We start from the raw sequence: 24,016 nt of genomic DNA on the forward strand, positions 1-24,016 counted from the left end.
CACTTAATTAATAAAAAACACGAGATATCACGTAGACACAACAAATATATTACCTAATATTCAATGTGTGTTTTTGTTTTATTTTTGTAGATTGATGTATACTACATACACAGATGAATATACAGTTTTTGCATTGCTATCCTTTGGTTGTTAAAAAACGTTTTTGAGACAAAACAGAAATAGAAATAAAAAATAAAAGTATCATTAGTGGTTTTCTCAAATCTCTTTATTTATTTATGAACGTGCGCATTAATATGCATTGAAGCTGCGTGATGGAAATTGATTACTTGAGAGCGAAAAACTTAAATATAATTAATGTATAAACTTGGGGAAAACTCATGTTTGCAGTACTTGTTTCCACTTTCATAGCTACAGAATCATGTTCATCATTATTTTGAGAAGTTTGTAGAATAATAAAGGTTTGGTCGTTAAATCCTTCAAAATCGGAAACATTATTTGGCATTGTATATCAATGCTATTTTCAATGCTTGCCTATCCGTATATACATGTATGTACATTACATTACTTTTAAATCATCAAACATTGTATATTTTACAAGTATTTTATTTATTCATCTCTATAATTTTAGGGAGTGGAAAGGGGGCTGTAAGTCACACTTACACTGTCAATGTCATATGTTTACTGATTGAGGAAGGCCTAGGCACTTTCAAGCATTTTCTTTTCAGGCACGAGCGAGCACCTTATTAGAAATATCGACTTCCATGACGCTAGCAATTAAGATTTTCACAAAAAGAAGAAGATTTTATTAATTTTGTTATACTGTTTGTGGGCATTTAAGATAGCAATGAATAAGGAAGCCGGGACTGAATATTTAACAGCTACAAAACGAAAATATTCATTTAAAATGAAGAGTTGTAAAAGCCTCTTTAAGAACCTTTTGCAAAAACACCCATGCATTCTACGGTTTCAAACAAATGATAACGAATTATATGAACAAGTAAATTAATTACAGATTGGTTGCATCACGCACATCTGGGCGTCCACTAGACTTATATGGAAAACTAACCAAGAAATACCAATTTTTCTGGCATATCAGAGTTAACACAGGTGCTACAAAAAAACTTTCTTTTACCTCATGTAAGATAGTTCGCATGTTTTAATTGACGTCATTGCCGCACGCCATTTATGAATGAATTGCTTTCTTAGGATATGCTGACGTCATTGTACTGTTATGAATGAATTTGTAACTTCATACGCTTTTATAAAGTGCGTTATGAGAATATCAGTTTTCGTTATTTTAATCATCTGAAAATAATTAATTAATATGTAATATGCAAGAAAAAGAATCAAACACCGGCGGTCGGTATAGACGGGAATAGTTAGTCCTCGGGTAACTGTTTAACAGAAACTCGGCAAAGCATGACTGCCGTAAACAGTTACCCTCGAGCTAGATATTCCGGTCTGTACTCTCAGCCATTGTAAGATTGTTATGATCCGCAATTAAACGCATGTGTTGTGTGAACAAATATGAATGCACCTAAGCACTTTAGAATTCATTCTTCTTCTTTCTCAAATAACTCAAGGCGACGAATGGGTTTTCTTATCTGATACTGCAACTTTATACTAGGACAGTTAAAACCTTAACAGTCAATACAAATGTTCGTAAAGTATATAGTGCAAATATATTGGACTACAATTTATAACAATAAAGCATCAGCTGTCCCTACAAATAAACAGAGAATAAAGTATATTCACAGCGGTCCAAATTGTTTATTGGACATGTGTCAGCATTTTTGTGTGCGAAGAAAAGACGTTTTGTTGAAGACAAAAAAACACTTGTATTTGTAGTAAAATTTTGACACTTCTTTCAATCTTAAGAGCTGAAGTTAAATTCGAAATTTTTTGGACATTTGTAGATTTTTGTTTGGAAGTAATAAGAGTTATGTTTAAATGTTAATTTGTAGTAATACACTATTACCCTTTAAAAGAGCTTAAACAATTCGACTTTTCGGGGTTGATGTTTACATATTGCGAAGGTTATATTTCAGATGTACTAAGTAAATCCTACTGCTTGGTGGCATGTGTTGAATAAAACACTGCAATGTATTGGTTCATTTATCGTATAACAGTAAATATACTAAAAACATGCGTGTGAAATAAGGAATAAACTTTAAAAAAATAATTATATTTTGAAACCGTTTTCAATTTTTCTGACATTCTATTACAACTGTTCCCCATTTCGGCTCCAAGAACATTTGCTTTTGACTTTTTAAGATTGAATTATGTCACGCAAACGCGAGCTTTAAAGCGTTCGTGTCTGTCAATATTTTACATTATTCATAGTGTAATTGAAATTGCTAAAAGCAATTTAAATACTTGAGAGGGTTGAGCGTATGTTTTTTCTTATCTTTTATTTAAAATACATAAATTGTTATTCCTATGAATTGCAGAAAAGCATGATAAGGGAGGTAAATCAGACTTCCCGTTTACGTTTTCTGGTATGAATTGTACTTCTTTGTATAACCAATATTATCAGCTTTAATTTACAAAACTCACATTAGAGGGTCCCCAAATAATAAGAGTGTTTCCTTTCTTGAATGTACACAACTTCACGATAATATTGATTTCATTAATATACATCATAGCATAAATGCCTTGAAACGTACCACGCGTGTAAATATATGTTATGCGTTATTGGCGTTGTCTACTGTGTCAAAAACTATAAGTGCATTAAATTGATTTTTTGTTTGATTTGGGTTTTACGTTTCACTGACACAGTATAGATATTTATTCATACATTGTGTAACTTGTATATTATTATGCTAATATAACTATGTCATTATTGTCACAAATATATTTATTTATTGGCTGAAGTCTATGTGCTGTATGTGCATAAGACTGAATAAATTGTCTTTTCTGTTCTGTACCATTACACTATTTCATTGAACATTTAGATCGTTTAACGTCCTTTCTGTGCAATATATCTAACAGAATAATAGTAATAAGTGACACGCTCAATAGGCTTATTAGAATATACACTTTATAGACTGTACATAACCAACTGCTGTATCCAAAAGCTATCGTTCCACCAGCTGAACTTATCACTCGGAAACTTGATAAAGCAACATCCCTATCCTTACTGAAGTAAACATTGTACAATGCTGAAATGAAATGATATAAACATAAGTTATAAAATCAATCAAATCCTTAATGTTCAAGAGCAATGGAAAACGAACTCATGAAGTGTATAAAAAAAAAACATTTCACATATCCCTACTGGATAGAATTGAATTATAAATGACTAAGTTGAATATGTCTGACACTCGTTCGACGCAAAGAAATAAGCATTAAAAATATTTCAGAAAAATCAATTAGCAGTCTAGGACTGCCTCAAACTTGTTTGATGTCATATTACAATATTATAGCATAAAATCGGCTATTTTTCCCTCTTTTGCCCATGTTATATCGGAACCAAAACCATGTGTTAACATAGTCACGCGCTCTAGTTATAGCCCGGTTTCACCTATGCGCAATACATACAGGGCCCAGTAAACAAACAAACAAAAAATGACAATTTGGACTGTTTGCCAAAGAGTCATGCGATCTTGTTATATTGAATTTTATTGATTCGAGGGCCTCAGTCGCATATTCAAGTAACTATGCCGGAAAAACGGCGTATAGACATCGGTGCTAATCTTGGTTGTCGCCCTTTCTAAGAAACGGACAGTTGTCAATGTAAACAAATACAGTAGAATCTACCTGTCATTCAGTTTAACACTCCGATTAACTTACAAAACTAGATAACACAAAATTAATATGAGAAAATGTTTTTTTATTTATGTTTATGTTGATAAATGCTCTTTATATTTCTTTGAGAGAATACTGCTTAGTGCCTGATTTTTTATTAACTTGTTTGCATGAAAAAAAACCGATTCTGATGTCACTGATCCTTTTTCTACCGTCAATCTGAAATCATTCTAAGAATTTCTGAGGGTCATGTTTTGTCTTGGGTAGAGGGTAGAGTAATGTAACGTTATTTTTTCTTGAGATAATAAATCTCCTAAGGTCAAGCTTTGTAAAATAAATTAAAATTCAAAATTTCGTTCGGTTCCGAGAATTTTCAAAGTTGTTGGCCCCGGAAAAATGAAACGCATACGTAAAACATAGAATTGGATAAATACCGTCCAAGCACAAGAATTTAATGTAAATGTGTTTTGTATAAACTATACATCACGAATCTGTTTGAAAACTTTATGCTGTAATAGCGTCAACGCACGTTTATTTCGTGTTATAAAGTCTGCAGAGTCCCTCGGAACTGTTGGAGCCCTCGCCCTACCGGGCGAAAAACGTGCGTTAACCCTATATTAACTAGGATTTGTGTAGATAGTTTAACTTTCTCCTTAGGGTTTGGGGCCTAAATGATTAAATTGTTTTTTTTAAACTGAACGGCCAACACTATGTTTCATTGACCGAGATAGCAACAATGGTAATGACCTGAAACCAAAGGAGAGTGTATTGCTCCTCCTATACCAAACAAGGCGGCAAGAATGTACACAACTGCATAGTCCTCAACACGCGGAGTCCATTGCAATAAAGCTACATAGGCCGCCATCTGCGTTATAAATCCTAAAACAGAAAACAAAACTGATATTATGAAAGTTTTTCATTGCCACATCTTAACAGCGATATAAAGATGGCGTAGCTGTCATTGGTGACATATATTTAATATCAATTTTAAACTTGTATTATAACTATATAATAATTGTTTTAATATACATTTCTAATTACATAGTCTTATGGTGGTTCCTATAACCAGATTGAACGAATAACATGTTTGATAATTATATAAAATTTACTATTCTTGCTCCGGATCGCTCTGACAAAAAAGTACAACCGTATTTTTCTTATCTATGATTGTTGTAATATTTAGATCAGAATACAAACAGTTAACATTTTACGGAGTACAGACATACCATTTTATTTGCGTACCTTAATGTACGAGTTAATTAATGTTAACATAGAAATATGCAATAATTATTTTCCTTATACTTCAAACTAACTTTACTTTATACAAACGAAACAACTCATAGTTTTCAAGTTCTTATAGCTTTAAACTCTGTCAAAATATTGATATAAAGGAGTAAACATGTAACATATTCCACATAACTATTTAACCAAAATAATAAAAGGTTAAACATATTATAAGACATAAGACGTTTATGGGTTATTTACCAAATATATAAATAGGAATATGTCCAGTATATTGGTTAAGCTTTCCAAAAATCACACTGAACATTGACTGGCTAACACCGAATGTGATCATAACAAATCCGACACTTTCAATGCCGTATGGACAACTTATATATGCCTGAAATGAAATTCTAATATCAGTTGAAGAGAAGTGATCTTTTAATTTTGATTTGCATAACTGATCTTGTTTTCCTTTATAAAATAAAAAATAACAGGATTTTTTTTTTCAAATTTGTCTTTTCAGTGTTACAAATTCGAAATTTGTAATATATTTTAAATAACCATTAGACATTATTTTATATAAAATAAGTACAAACAAGTATTTTATTTACAATATTCCTTACCAGACTGTATAATTTGCCAGTATTTACTTAATTCTTCACAAGTGTCCGACTGCTAATCCCAAAAGATTTGAGTTACACTTGACAAATAGCATCACTGAGAACAATTTACCTTTACATTAAATGAAGGATAATGTAGAATGATCATATTAAGTAAAATAGTTAATAATATCTCATAATTAAAGGTCCTCAATGATCAAAAGAATGCAGATCTGTTATACATTTGTAATTATTTATATTGAATACCGTTAGTTTAATATACCAAGACTTGTTAATGAATGCAATGAAAAAAAATAGAGGTATTAAGAACAAGTTGGAATAATAGGTAGCAAGGTTCTTACACTTGTGAAATCACCTGCAGTAAATCCATTTGCAAGACCGCCAAGTAATGTTGCGAAGGTCAGCAGAAACTGATTTCTTGAAGTAAATATATGTACGGTTACTAGTTTTAGCTTCTTAAATACTGAGGTTACTTTGTGTCCACCAGAAGAAGTATTTGTGAGGCTAAGTAGCATTAGAATTAATGCCAGTAATCCCATACCAGCACAGCATCCTGTGAATATGTAAACCTGGAAAGCATGAGTAGTGAATGATACACATATATATAATGTAATCTTACTATTAATGATAGAATCTCCCTACAAAAGCTAAAGTCGGCAATATAAAAAATTGAAATTGTTACAGACTCGGTTTATTTGCACCTGTACATGAAATGTTGTGGTAAGAACGCACCCCCCCCCCCCAGCGCCGGCTTTAGAGTATTCGATTTCCGTTATTTGTAGAAAAAATGGTAATGTTTCAACATAAATTAGTGAATCATATTTCAGACCTATTCATAGTTATTCATAGAGAAACAATGTAAAAATCAACTGTCAAGGAATTGTATCTTTTCCCACACTCCCAACCACTCACAGTAAAATACATTAAATTATTTAACGACCAAGGAATACTGAGAAATGAAGTTTTAAATGCAAGGTTCTGTTCATTGCCCCTAGCCCCGGCTGTAGGCAAAATTCAACATTTTGTCACGTGATAGTGAAACTGTTTGTCCGTTGATACGTAATTTTGACTGAAAAAATAAAACTTTTCGGAAGTGTTTTAACACTGCTTGCTTGTATCTAATATATAAACAATGCCGCTTTAAGTAAAACGCTGATATACGCGTCCAGATTTCTTTGTCCCTTCAAAGGATTTGACATTTCTGAGATAGATATTTGTCTGCAAAAATGGTAAGAATTATAATTATATAATGTATGCACGTGTGACTAGCAAGAAATTAATAAAGACATGTACCTGTTTATGCGTTGGTGGTGTAATTATGGAATTATTCATCTCTTTAAACGGACAATATTTTGGCCCACACACTGCCAATATATCGGATGTTGTGTTTTTGACAGTTGTACGTCTAAATACAAAAGATGAGATTAAGTTTCCCCATATGTTACCTGAAATGTTACAAAGTAGTTACATTATAGATTGTTCTCTTTAAATGTTAATGTGCGCAGATTCAATGTCAAATTTGAACCAAATGTTATCTAGAAGTATTAGGAAATACATAGCTATATAAAAAGATAAGTAAATTTTATAATAAAGAAACAATAAAGTTATTACCAACACGCGGTCACGTTGGGCATACAAGTTAAATTATTTGGACTACCCCTCCCCCCACCCTCCCAATAAAAAAGAAAAAAACAAGCAACAAACAACCAAAAAGTAACAAAAACAAAATAGAAAATTAAATACATAAATACATTTACATATAATATTTGCAATTTTATATACATTCACGTAATAATATTGATTTAAATGTTTAGAACATAATAAGAATATCTGCATAAATGAAATGGACAGTATACAAGCTTACTTGTCTTAACTATCTAGTTAGCTATAAAATCACAATTGGTACTTATATACATAAATGTTAAACATGCAGTATGCATTCATGTACGAATGCGTTTAAAAATCATTTATTTAATATGTGATTTTCTATTTAAAACATCCATCGTCTAATCATAGCTTCATGTAAGAATTTAGCAACATGCAGATACTGGTTATTGACAGCATATGCAAACTTTTTTTTCAGATATATGTTGAAAATCAAGATTTCTATCTTTTACATTTCAATTAAAAAGAAATGAGTTTCATCTTCTGCAACATTTCCCGTGCAAAAATTACAAAGTATTTCGTTGATATTAAACCAACATAAATTTTGGTTTCTATTTTTAATGTAAGTAAAACAGTAATTGCAATTAAAACTTTTACTTGATGTTAAAACTGAACATAATTATATAAAAAGCACGGCTGATTGAATTTACTATGTTTTTTATCTGTGTGATTTAGATTGGAATGGTTTGCTAGTTTAAAAGCACTTACTTGTATATGTGAATGCGTAAAATATACCAAGGAAAAGATGCACTCTATCTTGAAATTTAGTTTTGGTTATTATTGCATACCGTTTTGCAATGTCGGTGATATAAGCTTGAACTGCTAGCCACAGATGTGCTGCACCTATCATGCAAATGAAAATATGGGAAACCGTTAAAAGTACTATGTAATTATATGCACATGTTCTGACTTAAGCTCAAACAATTACAAATTATGTTCATAGTTATAAAATTCATACATATAAAACAATGGGTACATTGAAAATAACTACTGAAAAATTTATAAGTTATTCTTGTTGCAATAATTTTGTTTGAGTATACTGACATTAAAATTGCTGTACAACAACAATTAACAACTTTAACGTTACTGACATTTTTGCAGTTTTCATTATTTGAAAATTTATGTAAATACATAAATAGGATTATGGTAAAGACATCAAACAACTATATAAAGTCATTTTATTTAAATGTAACAAATATAGATGTATCAAATAAGCACGTTTGATAGTACTCTAAGGTTATGTTGAAAGTTATCAATCATTTTACTGTACCAATAACAAATGTATTTTAAGTTATTTATAACATTCACTCAAATTTGCTTTTAATCACAATAAAAATTGGAATTACGTATAGGCTAAATAATAAATACCAACCAAAACCTATGATTAACGATCCAGGTATAACAGTTGACCAAGCTGGATAGAACCCTGTGATGACATACACAATATATGTCGACATAGATCCAACTATTATCCATTTTTCAGAAAATCGAGCCAAAGTTAAAGGTGTTATAAACAGGTTCGTCAAAACCATAGACCCGTACACGCTCGCTAGTCCAGATGTTCCTAAACCATCTTCTTTATTCAATGAACTTTGTAAAAATGTGAACGAGTTAAAAGCGCTGAATAATAACATGAATGCAACACCAATAGTAACAAGATTTTTAAAGATAGAAAATACTGACATCTCATCTAGAACATTGTTAGCTGATATTTCTATCGTTGTCTCGGTAAAGTCAGTGCCTTTCATCAGATCAGTTTTTAACATTATTTCATTGTCATCATTGGCATCCTTATCCAATTTATTTTTCACTTTTTTATCCATTTTGACAGCAAATGTTTCGTCAACGTTGTGCAGTAACCGATTAACTCCTATTGAATTTAGTAGAACTTATTCTGTTACTACAATAAAGTGACAGTTTGTATTTAAATAAAGATTGTTCGTTAAAATTAAGGCCATAATCAGTGCCCTTATTGTCCCTGCCAATGTCCTTTTTTTAATGTTAACAACTTTTACACCAACTTGTTCAATCCAATATTTACAAGCATTTGAAATATGTGAAATATAAAACTTGTATCAACCTTCTCCATCAGATTTAATAATTCTTAATTTATAAATTAAGATATAAGTGTGTTTACACTCGTTAACTGTAAACTGATAACGTGGTAACGGGGAGATTTTCACCTATTGCAATCCTTAGGCTGTGTACATTGTTTAATAGAGAGAGATAAAATGTTACATTTATTTTGTCATAAATTGCAAACATCTGATTAACCTTTTCTTTTTTCTTTCTTTTTTTTAGTATGTGAATGTTATTGTTTAATGATTGTCGGTTGCAATGACAAGTCCATTTTACACAGGCCCATCATTTTGACTAATTGGGTATAAATAATGTCCGGATAATTTCAAAGGAATTTATAAGGCTCTAGTTTTCAGAAATGTGTTTTCTTTTTGATAAACTAAATAACCTTCTGCATTAACAAGAACATAAAGTGATTGTTATAATATTTTCTAGTCAACTTCGTTTTCGAAAACTGTATAGACAATATCTTAAGTGAAACAATCAATAAATATTTCTTAAAACATCATAAAATAGGTCAAAATATGCAAAAATAGCCCTTACTGCTTCAATCATACAGCATATATATGGTTATAAAACTGCAGAATCAGCCATTTATCCCACATAAGATGTGAATTATAACTTAAATCCTGAATCATTTTGCTCTTACTAAAAGTTTGATACATTTATCCAACATAAGATGTGAGTTTTAACTTAAATCCTGAACATTTTGCTCTTACTAAAAGTTTGATACATTTATCCAACATAAGATGTGAGTTTTAACTTAAATCCTGAATCATTTTGCTCTTACTAAAAGTTTGATACATTTATCCCACATAAGATGTGAATTATAACTTAAATCCTGAATCATTTTGCTCTTACTAAAAGTTTGATACATTTATCCAACATAAGACGTGAGTTTTAACTTAAATCCTGAATCATTTTGCTCTTACTAAAAGTTTGATACATTTTTATAAGTTCTTGGAAAGACTTTGGCTCATCTGGAGGCATACAGCTTAAAATTTCTTGTTATTCAAATACTCGGCTTCATTGTACGAGAACAAGTGACTTTTATTTCGCTTAAATAATCCGCGTATGGTTTATTTAATAGGATAAGTGTTTAACACGTGATCCCATTTAACAATGAAAAATTACAAGGTCGCATGTAATTAGAAAAAAAACTTGAAACTAAGTAAAACATCTTATAATCTTCATTTGAAATTATATTGATCAATAAATGAATGAATGCCTATGAATTATTAGAAAATTTAAACTGTAACGTTATTCTATTTAACAGCATTATGACAAGAGAGACTACTATCACCGTTTTTAAAAATGTTTGTCGTCAGAGTTTGAACTCTTTATGTACGGTGGAGTAATTGACGTTATGCGAAATTAGATTAAAATGCTTCATAATCTGATAAGACTGGAAATATGAAAAATGAACTATGATAACAATATAAAAAGATAATTAAAAACCTATTAAATAAAGTATTTAGATTTCAAATGGTGTCACTCTATGTACTATATAGTTCTGCTTGTATTTATAACAAACTACTTTTAGGTTTCCCGTTTCATCAAAATTTCAAATGTATACTCATATCAATAGGATCGTTCGTGACCGAGTGGTTATGGTCGTTGACTTTGAACCACTTGCCAACACAGATATAGGTTCGAAGCCCGCTAGCAACTTTAGGTTCTTTCATGTAAGACGGTTACTTTTATGAGGTTATTCAACGAATAACAAACAAACAGCGATGAAAAATAAATAAAATTCCCGAACGATATGTTTTTGTTGTTGTTGTTGTTGTTATTGTTTTTACTTAAAGTTCAAAATATCCTCGTTTCAATGTTAAATGTACTTTTAAAAGTTTTAGAAAAACAAGTTATAGAAAAACACACTTGAATAATACCTGTTACATAGGGAAAACATCAATTATTCAAAGTGAACCTCTCAAAATATGTCTGCTAATGAAAATTGTGAAAGTTTTGGCAGCATATTTGTTTAAGAGTATCTGTTCATCAAAGATCAAAAGTCATTATTGTTATAGAGTGTTAGTAGAAATGCAGCTTCCAGCTTTTTTTCGAGGAGAAAAATGCAAGCATTTGTTCTAAGAATTAAACGAGCCGTGTCACGACAAAACCAACATAACGGGTTTGCGACCAGCATGGATCCCGACCAGCCTGCACATCTGCGCAGTCTGATCAGGATCCATGCTGCTCGCTTACAAACCCTATAACAAGTAGAGAGACTGATAACGAACAGCATGGATCCTGATCAGACTGCACGGATGCGCAGGCTGGTCTCGATCCATGCTGACCGTAAACGCAGTATCACAGCGTACACTCCATCGTCCACAGTGACTTCCGCTTGCGAGCGAAATACACATCGTAAAACGCAGGACAAGGCTGAAAAACAGATAAAACTTGTCAAAATGAATAAATCATTGGTGTTATTTTACTTATATGTGTGGTACTGTCATAAACTAAATTATTCATAATCAACATTCTAATGTTTAAACATATATTTTCAGACAAAATGCGGTTTCTCACTCAGATTTCCCGAAAAAAATCAAAATTGTTTTCATCAAACGACGATTTCAAAGCTTTAAACCTAATATTTGAACAAATCTTTTTGATGCTATCGAGAATTATGTTCTAAGCACCAAAAAATAAAACAATGTTATTTGTAAACGTCTTGGTTGCGAAGATATTGACAATAAATTAGCAACTGTTGATGTTCCCTCACTGTACGGTTGCTTGCTACCTCACTGTACGGTTGCTTATGAGGACTTGAAAAAAAACTGTACGGTTGCCTGGGAGCAAGCTACAAGTTTTGTTACAATTAAAAACACAATTCTTGAACAGTAGGCCCATTTCAAAGGTCACAATGGCATTGACCATGCATTTAAACCAGACAAAATGATATGTTGGTTTAATAACTAATGTATGTCAAACTTTGTGATGGTAAATTGCGACTCTAATATATACTTTAAGTGACTGAATTTAACTGCAGTTAACATATTTACATGACATGATGTTCAACGTATATTTAATGTTATTGTCACCTCTCTTTTTGTAGGTTAATACTTATCATGGAGACATATATGTGCAATTCAACCAGATGTCTTAGACCGTAGACCGTTTTTCTGTCTTGAAAGCTGTTCATATCTAACGGAATATGGACATTACGACAAAGATAAACCAGTGTGTCATTTTACAACTTAAGTTTTACAAATTACTACAAAAAGAGTCTTGATGAAAATAAAAAAACTCATGGTAATATTATCAAAATAGTTTATTATTATTTAGAATTATCAAAAACATTAGAAAATGGTAAAAATAAATAAATATATGAATCACAGAAAATCAGATATGATCACAGTATTAGATCGAATAATGCTCAGCAATAACATAATAAAATTAAAATAAAGCAATAACTGTACATGTATTCAAATTCACATTGTCGTATTCTTAAATTGTCACAAAAGTATATTTATATTGTGCAATCGAGTCCTAGATGTATATATATAATATCAAAATGCAACTTCTATTAAAGATAAGTATTTTTTTATCTTCACGATTGATGACCAAATATTTATTAAGTGAGTTCAGATGCCTAAAACACAACTTCTTGTTGTGTAAAATTCAAATGTCTAAAATAATTGTGATAATAATAACAAATAACACATTTATTAAGATCAGTAACATATACGCCGGTAAAGAGATGCTATATGTTTTATATGCTCTTTGAAAAAATCAAAATAATTCTTCAGTTGTGTGCAGTTTTCTAATGATGATTAAGGTCTGACCTCCATTTATAAAACTTGACACACTTATCACATTGAAGCTTTCGGCCCCAGTGAACGACTTTCTCGTGATCTTTGAGGTGACTAAAAGTCTTGTTAGTGAAGTGTTGCTCACATTCGGCGCAATCATATTTGACGTCATCATGTATATAGTCTTTTTATGGCGGTCTAAACTGCTTTTTTATGTTGAAAAGTCAAGTTACATTTCTCAAATTTCTGTTTGGTGTGTTTAACATGCGATGATACGTGCCCCGTATATGGAAGCAACTTGTTAAATCCTTTCTTGCAAATCTGGCATTGATATTTGAATTGTTTTTTTGTGTGCAAAGCCATTCCAAATTTAGACAAGAGCTGCATTCCGCATATATATCGCACATCAATGTAGTTTTACTTGCACTTTCGTCTGTATCAACATGAACTTTCTAGATTGTTTTTCTTCCCAGTGTTATACTCACATATTTCACACGTAAACCGCTTTTTGTCATCTTTCTTTTTACCATTCTATCATGTACATATATGTGTCGCGTTAAATTACCTTTCTTGTCGGTGCAATAATCACAGATTGAACATTTATACTCTGGCATGTTCAATTTCTTGAAAGCTTTCGTCAAGCCCGTTTGAAACAAATGAGTCATTCATGATCTGAAATGCAGTAGTTGTAGAATAAGAACTGTATAAAAACCTGAAAGTTTTAAAAAGGTGTCGCGTTTGTTTCTATAACCATCTCTGCAACTATTTTAACATAGGGTAAAGAGAATTAATGTTCAAAGCAGACTTACACCGTTATCAGGGCAAAATAGTTCAAACCTGCCGTCAGTTATTTAAAATTACTTGCTGAAACTTGAATATGTCATTAATTCAATGAAGTAATACATTTTTAGTGTTAAAACATTTCTGAGAAGTTAATTTTCAAACTATCTAGACGATATATATTGCCAATAAACTCGCAAGCAACAGTACAATGACCTCGCAAGCAACCGGATGAATTGTTTTTCAGATTTAGCAAGCAACCGTACAATGAGTAAACTACACCAGTGCCAGTTCTACTGTCAATATTTTCTTAACCGATGTGTTCAAAACAAGTATTTCTTTTTTATTTAGTGCTTTAATAATAGATCTCCAAAGAATTAAGTGGATTTGGTCGTATATTACATGGTAAACTTTAAAATCGTTGTTTGATGTCAACAAAAAGGGCATTTCTGGAAAATTGTGGTGAGAAATCGCATTTGTTAACCGAAAACGATATGTTTACTGCAGGATATAGGCTGGAAAAAGTTTATTTCATCTAACTCTTACTTACAAAAGTAGAATTTCGTCTCTGGTTATTCTGTATCGAAATATTGTACCTGTTTTTCTCTCTACGGTGGTGTTTACCGCAAACAGCTCGCTCGCAAGCGGAAGTTACCGTGGACGATGGAGTGTACGCTGTGAGTATGTTGGTTTTGTCATGACACGTCTCAAATGTAGTTTTTCCTACCATCACATAAGATATAAACATAACTATTCACACCTGTAGCATAAACACCGTGGCAAGATTACGGATATAATTATTAATTGTATACTTAATGTTACATTCTTTTCTGTAAGGTGTAGTAAAAAACAAAAGAATATCTCTCATAAATAAAACATTAAGCTGATTATTATCACTGGTACAAAAAGCAACCAATGTCCTCACTGTTATCAATAAAAAGATAAATATAAAATATAAAATAATAAAAAAATAATAATCTTATATAAGTGGTATAACAAAACTACTCCAGTAATTTTACTAAAGTGCAATTCTCATTAATTGATGAGAAGCAAACAAACGTTATATTAATGATGTTTCAAAATTGTTAAATTATAAACATCAGAGGGTATATGTTTTATTTGCATTTTTAATATTAAAATAATAAAGTCACAGCAATAACACGTATAATATCATTTTTTATTTTTTATTATTATCATTTTTTTTTTTTTTGCATTTTTAATGAAACCTGTACTTCCCGCTGAAATGTTTATTTCAGGTTTATTTGTTTTCATTCAGGTCGCATTTTTTCTGAGTGAATCATTTTCGAGAAAATGGTTCTAAGATTTTAAGAAATGTAGAAAAAAATCATAATTCAAGTAAAGTTTTACAAATTAAATGCAATGACTGACTCATTTTGCATTATTCATAACCATTTTACTACTGCGTTACTAACGCAATAAAGGACTACATGTATTTTAACATAGTTTGAGCTTTATTAAGTAATTGTTATATTATTACCATTATTATTTTGAAGAAGATGTCATGACTTTGATATGGAGGAAGATTTCTCGTCTTTGATATGAGAAAAGATGCCTCGTCTATAATATTGAGGCAGATGTTTTGTCTTTGATATTAAGAAAGAGGTCTCGTCTTTAATATGGTGGCAAATGTTTCGTCTTTGATGAAGAGGAATGTGGTAAGTGTTTGATATGGCAGAAGATTTTAAGTCTTATATATGGGGAAAGCTGTCTCATCTTTGATACGGACGAAAATGTTTCGTTTTTGATAAGGAGGAAAATGTCTCGTCATTGGTATGTAGGCAGATGTTCCGTCTTTGATACAGGGGAAGATCGCTTGATTTTACTATGGAGGCAGATGTTTTTTCTTTGATGTTGAGAAAGATGTCTCGTATTCGATGTAGAAGATGTCTCGTCTTTAATATGGAGGTAGATGTTTCGTATTTGATATGGAGGGTGTTTCAACTTTTAAAAAGAGGAAGCTGGCTCTTTTTAATATGGAGGCAGATATTTTGTCTTTGATGTGGAGAAAGATGTCTTGTATTCGATGTGCAGGAAGATGTCTCGTCTATGATATGGAGGAAGATTATCATCTTCATCTTCGATATTGAATACAAATTTGTCTCAAGATATCGAGATAGAGAGATGTATTTGATATGAAGAAGATGCTTCTGATATGGAGCAGTTAAGGTAGTTGCTTATTTTTGTACTTTTTGTCACTCAAATGCGTGGAGGATGTCTTTAAACGGGGTCAAAATTTGCCGAGTTCGATAAGCTTGATTTTATCTTGATCATGTATATTTCTCATATAATTACTTATTTATGATTCAATCATACATATGGAAGAAAATGTCCAAATGATTACATAAAGATATCTCATGTTTTATGTACTAAATTTCACTTAATTATACGTGTGTATACGTATTTAATCATTAACGGTTTTTGCATTTCAGGAAATCGGGGAGGCAAAAACGAAGCATTTACTGTTCGACCACGTACTTGTTAACCTATAAATCACGTCAAAAAAAAACTACAACTACCGCATTGTGTTTATATAACGTCGGTCTGTTTAAACATTGCATTTTCATGTTTTTGTAACGGATTCATTCGTTTTTGATAGCTTTCAGAGATCTTTACATAACATGTATTTATTGATTACCGTTCTTCGTTAATTTGATTTTTCTTAAACTAAAAATGAAAAGTAAATAGCTGAATGAACATAACTTGAAAGAAATACAGGTTAAATTCCAAATACATATAGTTAAAACATAAACTGGTGTAAACTTTAAAGCAGCCTTCATCTTTTCTAAAGGTTAATATTTTTTTAATTAAATCAATCATTCATATTATTGTCAAATCAAAAGACTAAAGGTGGAAATGAAAAAAGAAAATTCCGACGATAAAATACATACATAATAGGGAAACCCCTTGGCCCACTTTTTATATTAAATTTAATTTAATAAATCGATACATGTTTTGGTATAAAACACTAAGAAAAAAACTGTGGTGTGATTTAACAAAATGTTAACTGACATTTGATTTTCAGACATAGCGAAAGGGCTTCTCTAGTTTAAAACCGACCTTATTGAATGATCCTGAATGTTCTCTATTTTAGATAAATGACAACAGCTCCATTGCAAAAAAATTCATTGTATCAAAGGATGACTTAATAAATGGTTATTAACAACCATATAACCAACAATATAAAACAAAGCTTTTACAATATTTATGTTTATGAAAATTGTAAAGAACTCGGCATCGCATCTGTTTTTAAATCACCTTTCATCTTAGATTCAAAATTTCTATAAAAGTATCATAATTATTCATCTGTAGATTTATCCTTAAATTTAATTTGTAAGCATTTATGAAATGTGATCTAAGTCATCATTTTATTGTTCAATTTGTTCAACATTGTCTGATGTATCAAGGTATCAACGCAAAAATTAACCAGTTTACATAAACACATGTATATAATTATTTGTTGAAAAATATATTGCGCATTTTTATTTCTGAGACACAATTCCTTTGACTGATACAATAGTGTCATAATTACAATGTATATATATACATTAAATACTCGTATTTGTGTTTGTTCTTCTTCTTGTGTCAAGTGTGTGTGTTTCTAAACAAGAAACAAATAATGAATTTCTTACTTTCATGTGAATGTCCTTAATTGTCTAAATGCGAAACTCATAATGATCATAAAACACGTGACCAGAGCAATATCACACCGTACATTCAAATGGGCAGACAACAGTTCCAACGTCGACAGCTATACCAGTATATAAATTAACATTATATTAAAATAAGCATGACGTTTGTTGCTATTTACATTCAAACTCTTACAGTTAATAAATTTCTAAATGGCGGATAATGCCTTTCACAATAGCAATATCATCTTCCCAGCCGTTCACTCAAGTTTTTGCTAAGGATTTCTAACACAATGGGAAGAATACTTAGAACAAATACAGTTTTTCGGTCAAGCTTACCGTGAGAAACTAACCATGTAAACAAAAAGTAATGTAATGCAGGGAGTTGTTGACTAATGTTTTTCTTAATATCGAGAAAAAGTTCACCTAAATCAAGTTAAAGTATAAATATAAAAATAAAATGAACAGCACATTTATCATTTATATACTTATTATCATGGTTATAATAAATGATTACCTGTTGACTTTAAGTTGGATTTGTTTATAATTGTACATCACTGTGCATTTTCACTGACATATTTTCAATTTTAATTTTACCTTTGGATGTCAGATATATACAGATGTTATACTTTTTCAATGTTTTGACTCTCGGTTTTGTTTACATATAAAACCACCTTGTAGAATTCCTTTCAATATTTAGTCCGAAGATATCATGAATAATAGCCGAGGAGATACGATTGTTAAAAAAGGCGGGAAAACAACAAACTCAGACACGGTGCGTTCCTTCTTAACGCAATAAATCGCGTGAATCTATAAACTATTTACACTCGTGTTAAGCGTCTGTTTTGCAACTGCAGGGTGTAAGAATTCGAGCTCTCTCGTATTTGCCTGGAATGACTTTAAATAAGATCTTCTTCTACATCAATTGTAACTCCATTTATGAAAAATTTGTTCATTTATTCCTCTTTGAAATATATCATATGTAAAGGGGGGTTGTTTTTCGTCCATTTTGTTCATCTTGAACAGTGAGATTTTAATGTTGAAGAACACAATATGAAAAGCGCTGAACGGGATGTGTACTCTTAACTTGTAAACAGGTCCAGGGCAATTCTTATACACTGCAATTAGGTGAAAGTGAAAAAGCTATTGTCCATGCTACGGACTTACGCAGCATTCAACATTTTAACATGATATTGAAGATATTTTTTTTCTTTAATTTATGACCACCGAAAAATCAAATATCAACCATCAAAATTTCTAAGTATATTACTGAAATAGTTCTGTTATATACCATGTCATAAATGATAAAACGACATTTTGTTTCTTTTTCAGATATTTATAAAATTGATTAAAATAGTATCCCTCTAGTTTTTAAGGTGTATATTGTTGTCTCGGCTTTTCTGGAATTTGAAAAATAAAACGGATTTAATGTAATCAAATTAGTGAGTATTTTGAAATCTGTTAGAAGGTCATTTAAAATGCCATTGTCAAAGACATTTTCTAAGAGGGATAGATTTAATCATTTTACGTGCACATGATTCTTCTTTTTCGACGTTAATTTGTAATGGTATTTCTTTGCAAAAAAACAATCTCGCGAAAAATCACTAAACAAATAACTTTGTTGGCAGAAAAACGTCATTAAAACACAAGTAAAATAGCATTGCATACGTTTTTTAAACTATGAAATATTTGGCATCATATCTATTGGAAAGTGCTTCTTAAGATGTTTGAGAATTGATCATCATTAACAAACTATTTTTAGAATATTACATAACGTAAATCGCTAACTAAACGAAGTCCATAGCAACCTACTTTCCTGATCAAATTGCATGGCATAGCATTTAAAAAATCATTTGTCAATGTGGTAGAAATACGTATTTTTTTAAATCGGTATTCATTGAATTGCTTAGTTGTGATTTCTGAATGTATATTTTTCAGCATCCGACAAGAGAGTGTCCTGGAGAAGCCCGCAATGTCAATGTAATCAACAAAGGTGACCAACAAACTAGATTAAAACAACTTCCAGATTCTTATGCTTATATACCGCCTGTTGCTATCCAGAGAAAATCTGGAATTCCGGAGGCAAACATACCTTTTGCAAGTGACTGTCAACGAAAAATTACCAGCGCTTCAAACCGAAAAAAAGTATAAATTGTTTTTTGATTAACAAGAATTCTAGTTTAAGTTTGTAATGCATTAAATTACATGATCATCATAGATTAAATAACATACTTTTAGACTTTTTTTGGTTAAGTAAGCTCTGTTACATTAAAAACACTTCATGTTTGGTATTCATAATTGATTTTGTACATAATTGTGTCATAAGTAGACAATATTATCAATCTAAAAGAGTCATGAAGTTAATCAAGGTATCTTATGTTTAACTTTGTTGTCCATTTTAGGTGGTTGGAACATGTGAGGAATGAGGTTGAGTCAAAAGAATCACAAGATACAGCGATATCATGGTCAGCATTTCATGCCAATGTGGCCACTCAGAAACAGAATGATTCTCCTGTTGACATTGGTGCTTTATTACCCCTTTTCAATGATGAAGCCAAGTCTGTGTCTATGATACGTCATTCTATGAGTATCATAGCAGGTATTGTACATCACCTTAACCCTGGACAAATCCCAGTAATGACATGCGATCAGCCACTTTATGCTTTAGCTAAACAAATACAGTGGGACTGTCCTGATATATATGGTGAAGCCAAGTTTGTAATCTTGCTTGGAGGTCTTCATATTGAGATTGCTGCTTTGAAAACGATAGGAGATTGGTTACAGGATAGTGGCTGGACACATGCGCTTGTGCAAGCCAATATTGCTTCTGCAGGTACAGCAGATTCGTTCCTTAAAGCGTCTCATGTTGCCCGATCCCGCCATGCTCATCAAGTAACAGCATGTGCCTTGTATATTCTGATGTATCAGGCGTACCAGTCCTTTCTTGAGTCACATGTTGGAGACCAAGGTACAACAGCTGTTGAGTTTAATGCTTGGCGTACGCAAAGAGAAAATGAAAATCCACAGTTTCTGTTTTGGTCGATTACATTAAAACTAGAACAGTCAATTTTAATGTTTGTGAGATCATTACGAGAAGGGAATTTCAAGCTATACAAAGATACAGTTACAAACCTTTTACCGTGGTTCTTTGCCCTGGATCGTCCAAACTATGCACGATGTTTATCAGTACATGTTCGTGATTTGATGAATTTAGATCACATTCATCTCGATATTGCTGAGCAGTTTGAAAATGGGCGCTTTGTAATCCGCAAAATAGAGGAAAGCAGAATCCTTAAAGAATGTCCAACACAACATAATTGAAAATGTTGCAGGCTCGGTTTGATTGAGCCTGTTCATGGACTGTACTGGAAAGTGCAAGTTACCGTCCACGCCCCCTAGCACCGGCTTAAGCAGAATTCAACATTTAAACATGAAAATGGTGAAATTTTGAATTTAGAAACATCCGCAGATGTGTTCATACGGCGGTTATCATGGAACCTTCAATGTGACACTTCCGTGCCATTCCATGAAAAGCGGCGTATGGTCCCCAAGTAATAAAAAGGTGATTGTGGTGCTATTTGCCTTACTGAAAACTAAAACCAGCTATTACGGTGGATGGTATCAGGACCAGAGATTACAAGAGCTCTCTAGGAATTCGAGCAAGAGCAGAATTGTAAGAACAGACTAACCGATGATAAAGATGTTAAGCACCATGAACAGAACAAAAGCACGCAAGTGAGATTTAGAAAACAAGTAAAATACTTGTGTGCAGTCATTGAAGAGTTCGGAAATCCCTTTAATGATTACACAGAGGACCTTTTAGTATTAGATACTCGGGACATACTTGATGAACAGGTGAAGGACACCGTCAAGCAAATTGAAAGAGTTGGCAAAGAACAGTTTGAAACCTTACATTACTGAACGATTTGATACCAGACTAAAGCCTGTCACTGATCCTATAAAGCAGAATACATTCCGGCTTTTTAGTAGGCCTGCAATTAAAGAATAGAGCAAGGAGAAACAACAAATTTCTTCACTAAAAGACACTTGTTCACTTTTGTTTGTTCACTTTTTTTAAAGTTATATGTATCTTGTCAGGTGCGCAAAGGGGACCTTGATGAGTTTTTTTCTCCATGAGAATAGCAAATATCCTCCTTCAATTTCACAGTTCGGACATTTAAGATTTGGTTGTAAATCTGAATTGTTAAACTGCCTCGAGCAAGTATGTCCATCTGAATATGAAATACCAGATGTTGATGTAAAGATTTTTGATGGTGCGGCCATTATCAATATATTTAAAGCTAATGGCTGTCAAACATTCATTGAGTACTCACAGAATGTGTTAATACCGTTCGTTGAGCGTCAGATACAGAGTGTTTCCAGAGTGGACATTGTTTGGGATGAATACATAACAAATAGTCTAAAAGCTACAACAAGAGGCAAACGTGGACAAGGTATTCGTAGAAGAGTCCAGTCAGATTCACGAATTCCTGGAAGTTGGGAAGCCTTTCTTCGAGTTGATGAAAACAAAACAGAGCTATTTGGGTATTTAGCAGATCAGGTGATAACATTAACATGTGACAACAATAAGCAGATCATAACCACAAAAGGATCAGACGTTCTGAGCAATACATCAATAGAAGAAAGTAGTATCATATACCCATGTACAAACGAAGAAGCAGATACAATACTTTTACTTCATGTTGCTCATGCTGCAAGGCTGAACAATACAAAAGTCCTTGTACGCACTGTTGATAAAGATGTTGTTGTCATAGCTATAACAGTTTTTCAACATATAAATGTACAAGAGCTAAGAGCCAGCATTTGGCACTGGAAAACAATTTAGATATTTATCTGTACATAAACTCTGTAATGCTCTTGGTCAAAATATAGCAAGTTGTTTATCGGCATTCCATGCGTTTACTGGATGTGATCAAACTTCATCATTCTGTGGCAAAGGTAAAAAGACAGCATGGGGTACCTTAAAAGCATTTAGTGAAGCTGTCGAAGCATTTCAAGTTCTTAGTAAAACTCCAACAGAAGACTCTATTGCCACTGTTATGCCAACGTTGGAGCGATTTGTAATTCTTATGTACGACCGATCAAATGCTGCTACAGGAGTCAACGAAGCGCGAAAAGACCTCTTCACACGAAAAGGAAGATCTATTGATGGAATTCCACCAACCCATGCAGCACTTTTACAACACACTAGACGAACTGCATATCAGGCTGGGTACTGCTGGGGACAGGCGCTTTTGCCCTCCCCAGAACTTCCTTGTCCTAGTAACTGGGGTTGGGTGAAAGGTCAGGATAATACATGGGAGCCATTCTGGACAACACTACAACAGGCCTCCGAGTCTTGCCAGGTGTTATTGAAGTGAAGCTGTAGTCCCCAGATTGGTTGTCGTGGGAGGTGCAAATGTATCAAAGCTGACCTGTTGTGCACAGCTCTTTGTCTGTGTGGTGGAGATTGTGACCGAGGATAGACTTATGGGCGAGGTTCAGGGTCTGTGTAATTTATGGTGTTGTTAGTAATATTGGTATATCTTGGTTTGTTCAACCTATCTACTATGACTGCAAGTGGTAAACAATCAAAATAGACATACTGAATACATCAATTATACTTTGAAACATAAAAAACACTTTTTTTTGTGAATTTGGCGGCCATTTTTGAAGCCATTTTGAAATAAATACAGCACTTAATTTCAAATATTATTAGGGATAAACAATGATATTTATGTGTGCAACATGAAATAGGTAAATATAATAAACATTTATTAATTTATTAAACAGTATTCTCATTGCCAGTAATTGTTTTATCTTATGGAAGCCATCTTGGCGGCCATCTTGAAAATGGCGGCCATTTTGAAAATTGGAGATGGGTCCATAGCTGAAATTGAACAGAAGTGGTTATTCAAAAAACATGCCAATATTGTTGCTTTTATCACAAAGTGAACAATTATTTCACCATATGATCCCACTAATGTCTGAATCTATCGCGTAAACTTAAAACGTAGTGCAAACTTTTGTATAGGCATTCTCACATTAGGGTTTTTATAAATAAACTTAGGCATGTGGAATAATGGTTTATTTGAAGTGCTATCATATGTTTATTGCTTAACGAATATCAATGTAGCTGCTATTAACCGGCGGAAAATTTATTGATCAATAGTAGAATCATTTGTTTTTTGTGAAACATAATCTTTTTATAACGATATATCTTAAAGTGCCAATATGCTATTTTTTCCTTGCCAAGTTGAGCTCAGATTGACTTTATATTAATATAGATAGACTGTTATCATGGTGAATGAAAAACAATTGATATGGAAAATGTTAATGATAAAATATAAATCTGCCTAAATGCAAAGGAAATTATAAATTTGAAAGGAATAATTGCAAAAATATAAACATTTTCCAACTTTCACCTCTTCACTAATATACCCCCAGATAGTCATAATGTCACTTTTAAATCAATTATGAAAACACATTGCAATGACTATTTTTGTTCCGTAAAGATTAGATTATTTTTCATGCT

At 32.1% G+C, this 24,016-nt stretch overlaps 1 protein-coding gene across 1 annotated transcript; it reads right to left on the minus strand.

Moving 5' to 3' along the window:
• Window positions 1–2,895: 2,895 nt before the first annotated feature.
• LOC132727222 (protein unc-93 homolog A-like) lies at window positions 2,896–9,185 on the minus strand. Its single transcript, XM_060712642.1, has 7 exons — window positions 8,590–9,185; window positions 7,926–8,060; window positions 6,846–6,997; window positions 5,894–6,121; window positions 5,194–5,329; window positions 4,456–4,587; window positions 2,896–3,122 (listed from the first exon to the last, which is right to left on the minus strand). Exons 1-7 carry the CDS (start codon window positions 9,038–9,040, stop codon window positions 2,896–2,898), a joined length of 1,461 nt encoding a protein of 486 aa, XP_060568625.1. The 5' UTR covers window positions 9,041–9,185.
• Window positions 9,186–24,016: the final 14,831 nt, after the last annotated feature.

This window comes from Ruditapes philippinarum, unplaced genomic scaffold (genome assembly GCF_026571515.1).
Source record: "Ruditapes philippinarum isolate M1 unplaced genomic scaffold, ASM2657151v2 ctg2243_1_1_1_1, whole genome shotgun sequence".
Lineage (NCBI taxonomy): Eukaryota > Metazoa > Mollusca > Bivalvia > Venerida > Veneridae > Ruditapes > Ruditapes philippinarum.

What these genes read in the sequence shown, in the direction of transcription:
- LOC132727222 (XM_060712642.1), bottom strand. Translation starts at nt 9,040, where the DNA reads ATGGATAAAAAAGTGAAAAATAAATTGGATAAGGATGCCAATGATGAC. An exon ending in CACCACCAACGCATAAACAG is followed by an intron (nt 6,122 to 6,845) that starts GTACATGTCTTT and finishes CATGCTTTCCAG; the next exon opens with GTTTACATATTCACAGGATG. An exon ending in CTGCAGGTGATTTCACAAGT is followed by an intron (nt 5,330 to 5,893) that starts GTAAGAACCTTG and finishes ATTTCATTTCAG; the next exon opens with GCATATATAAGTTGTCCATA.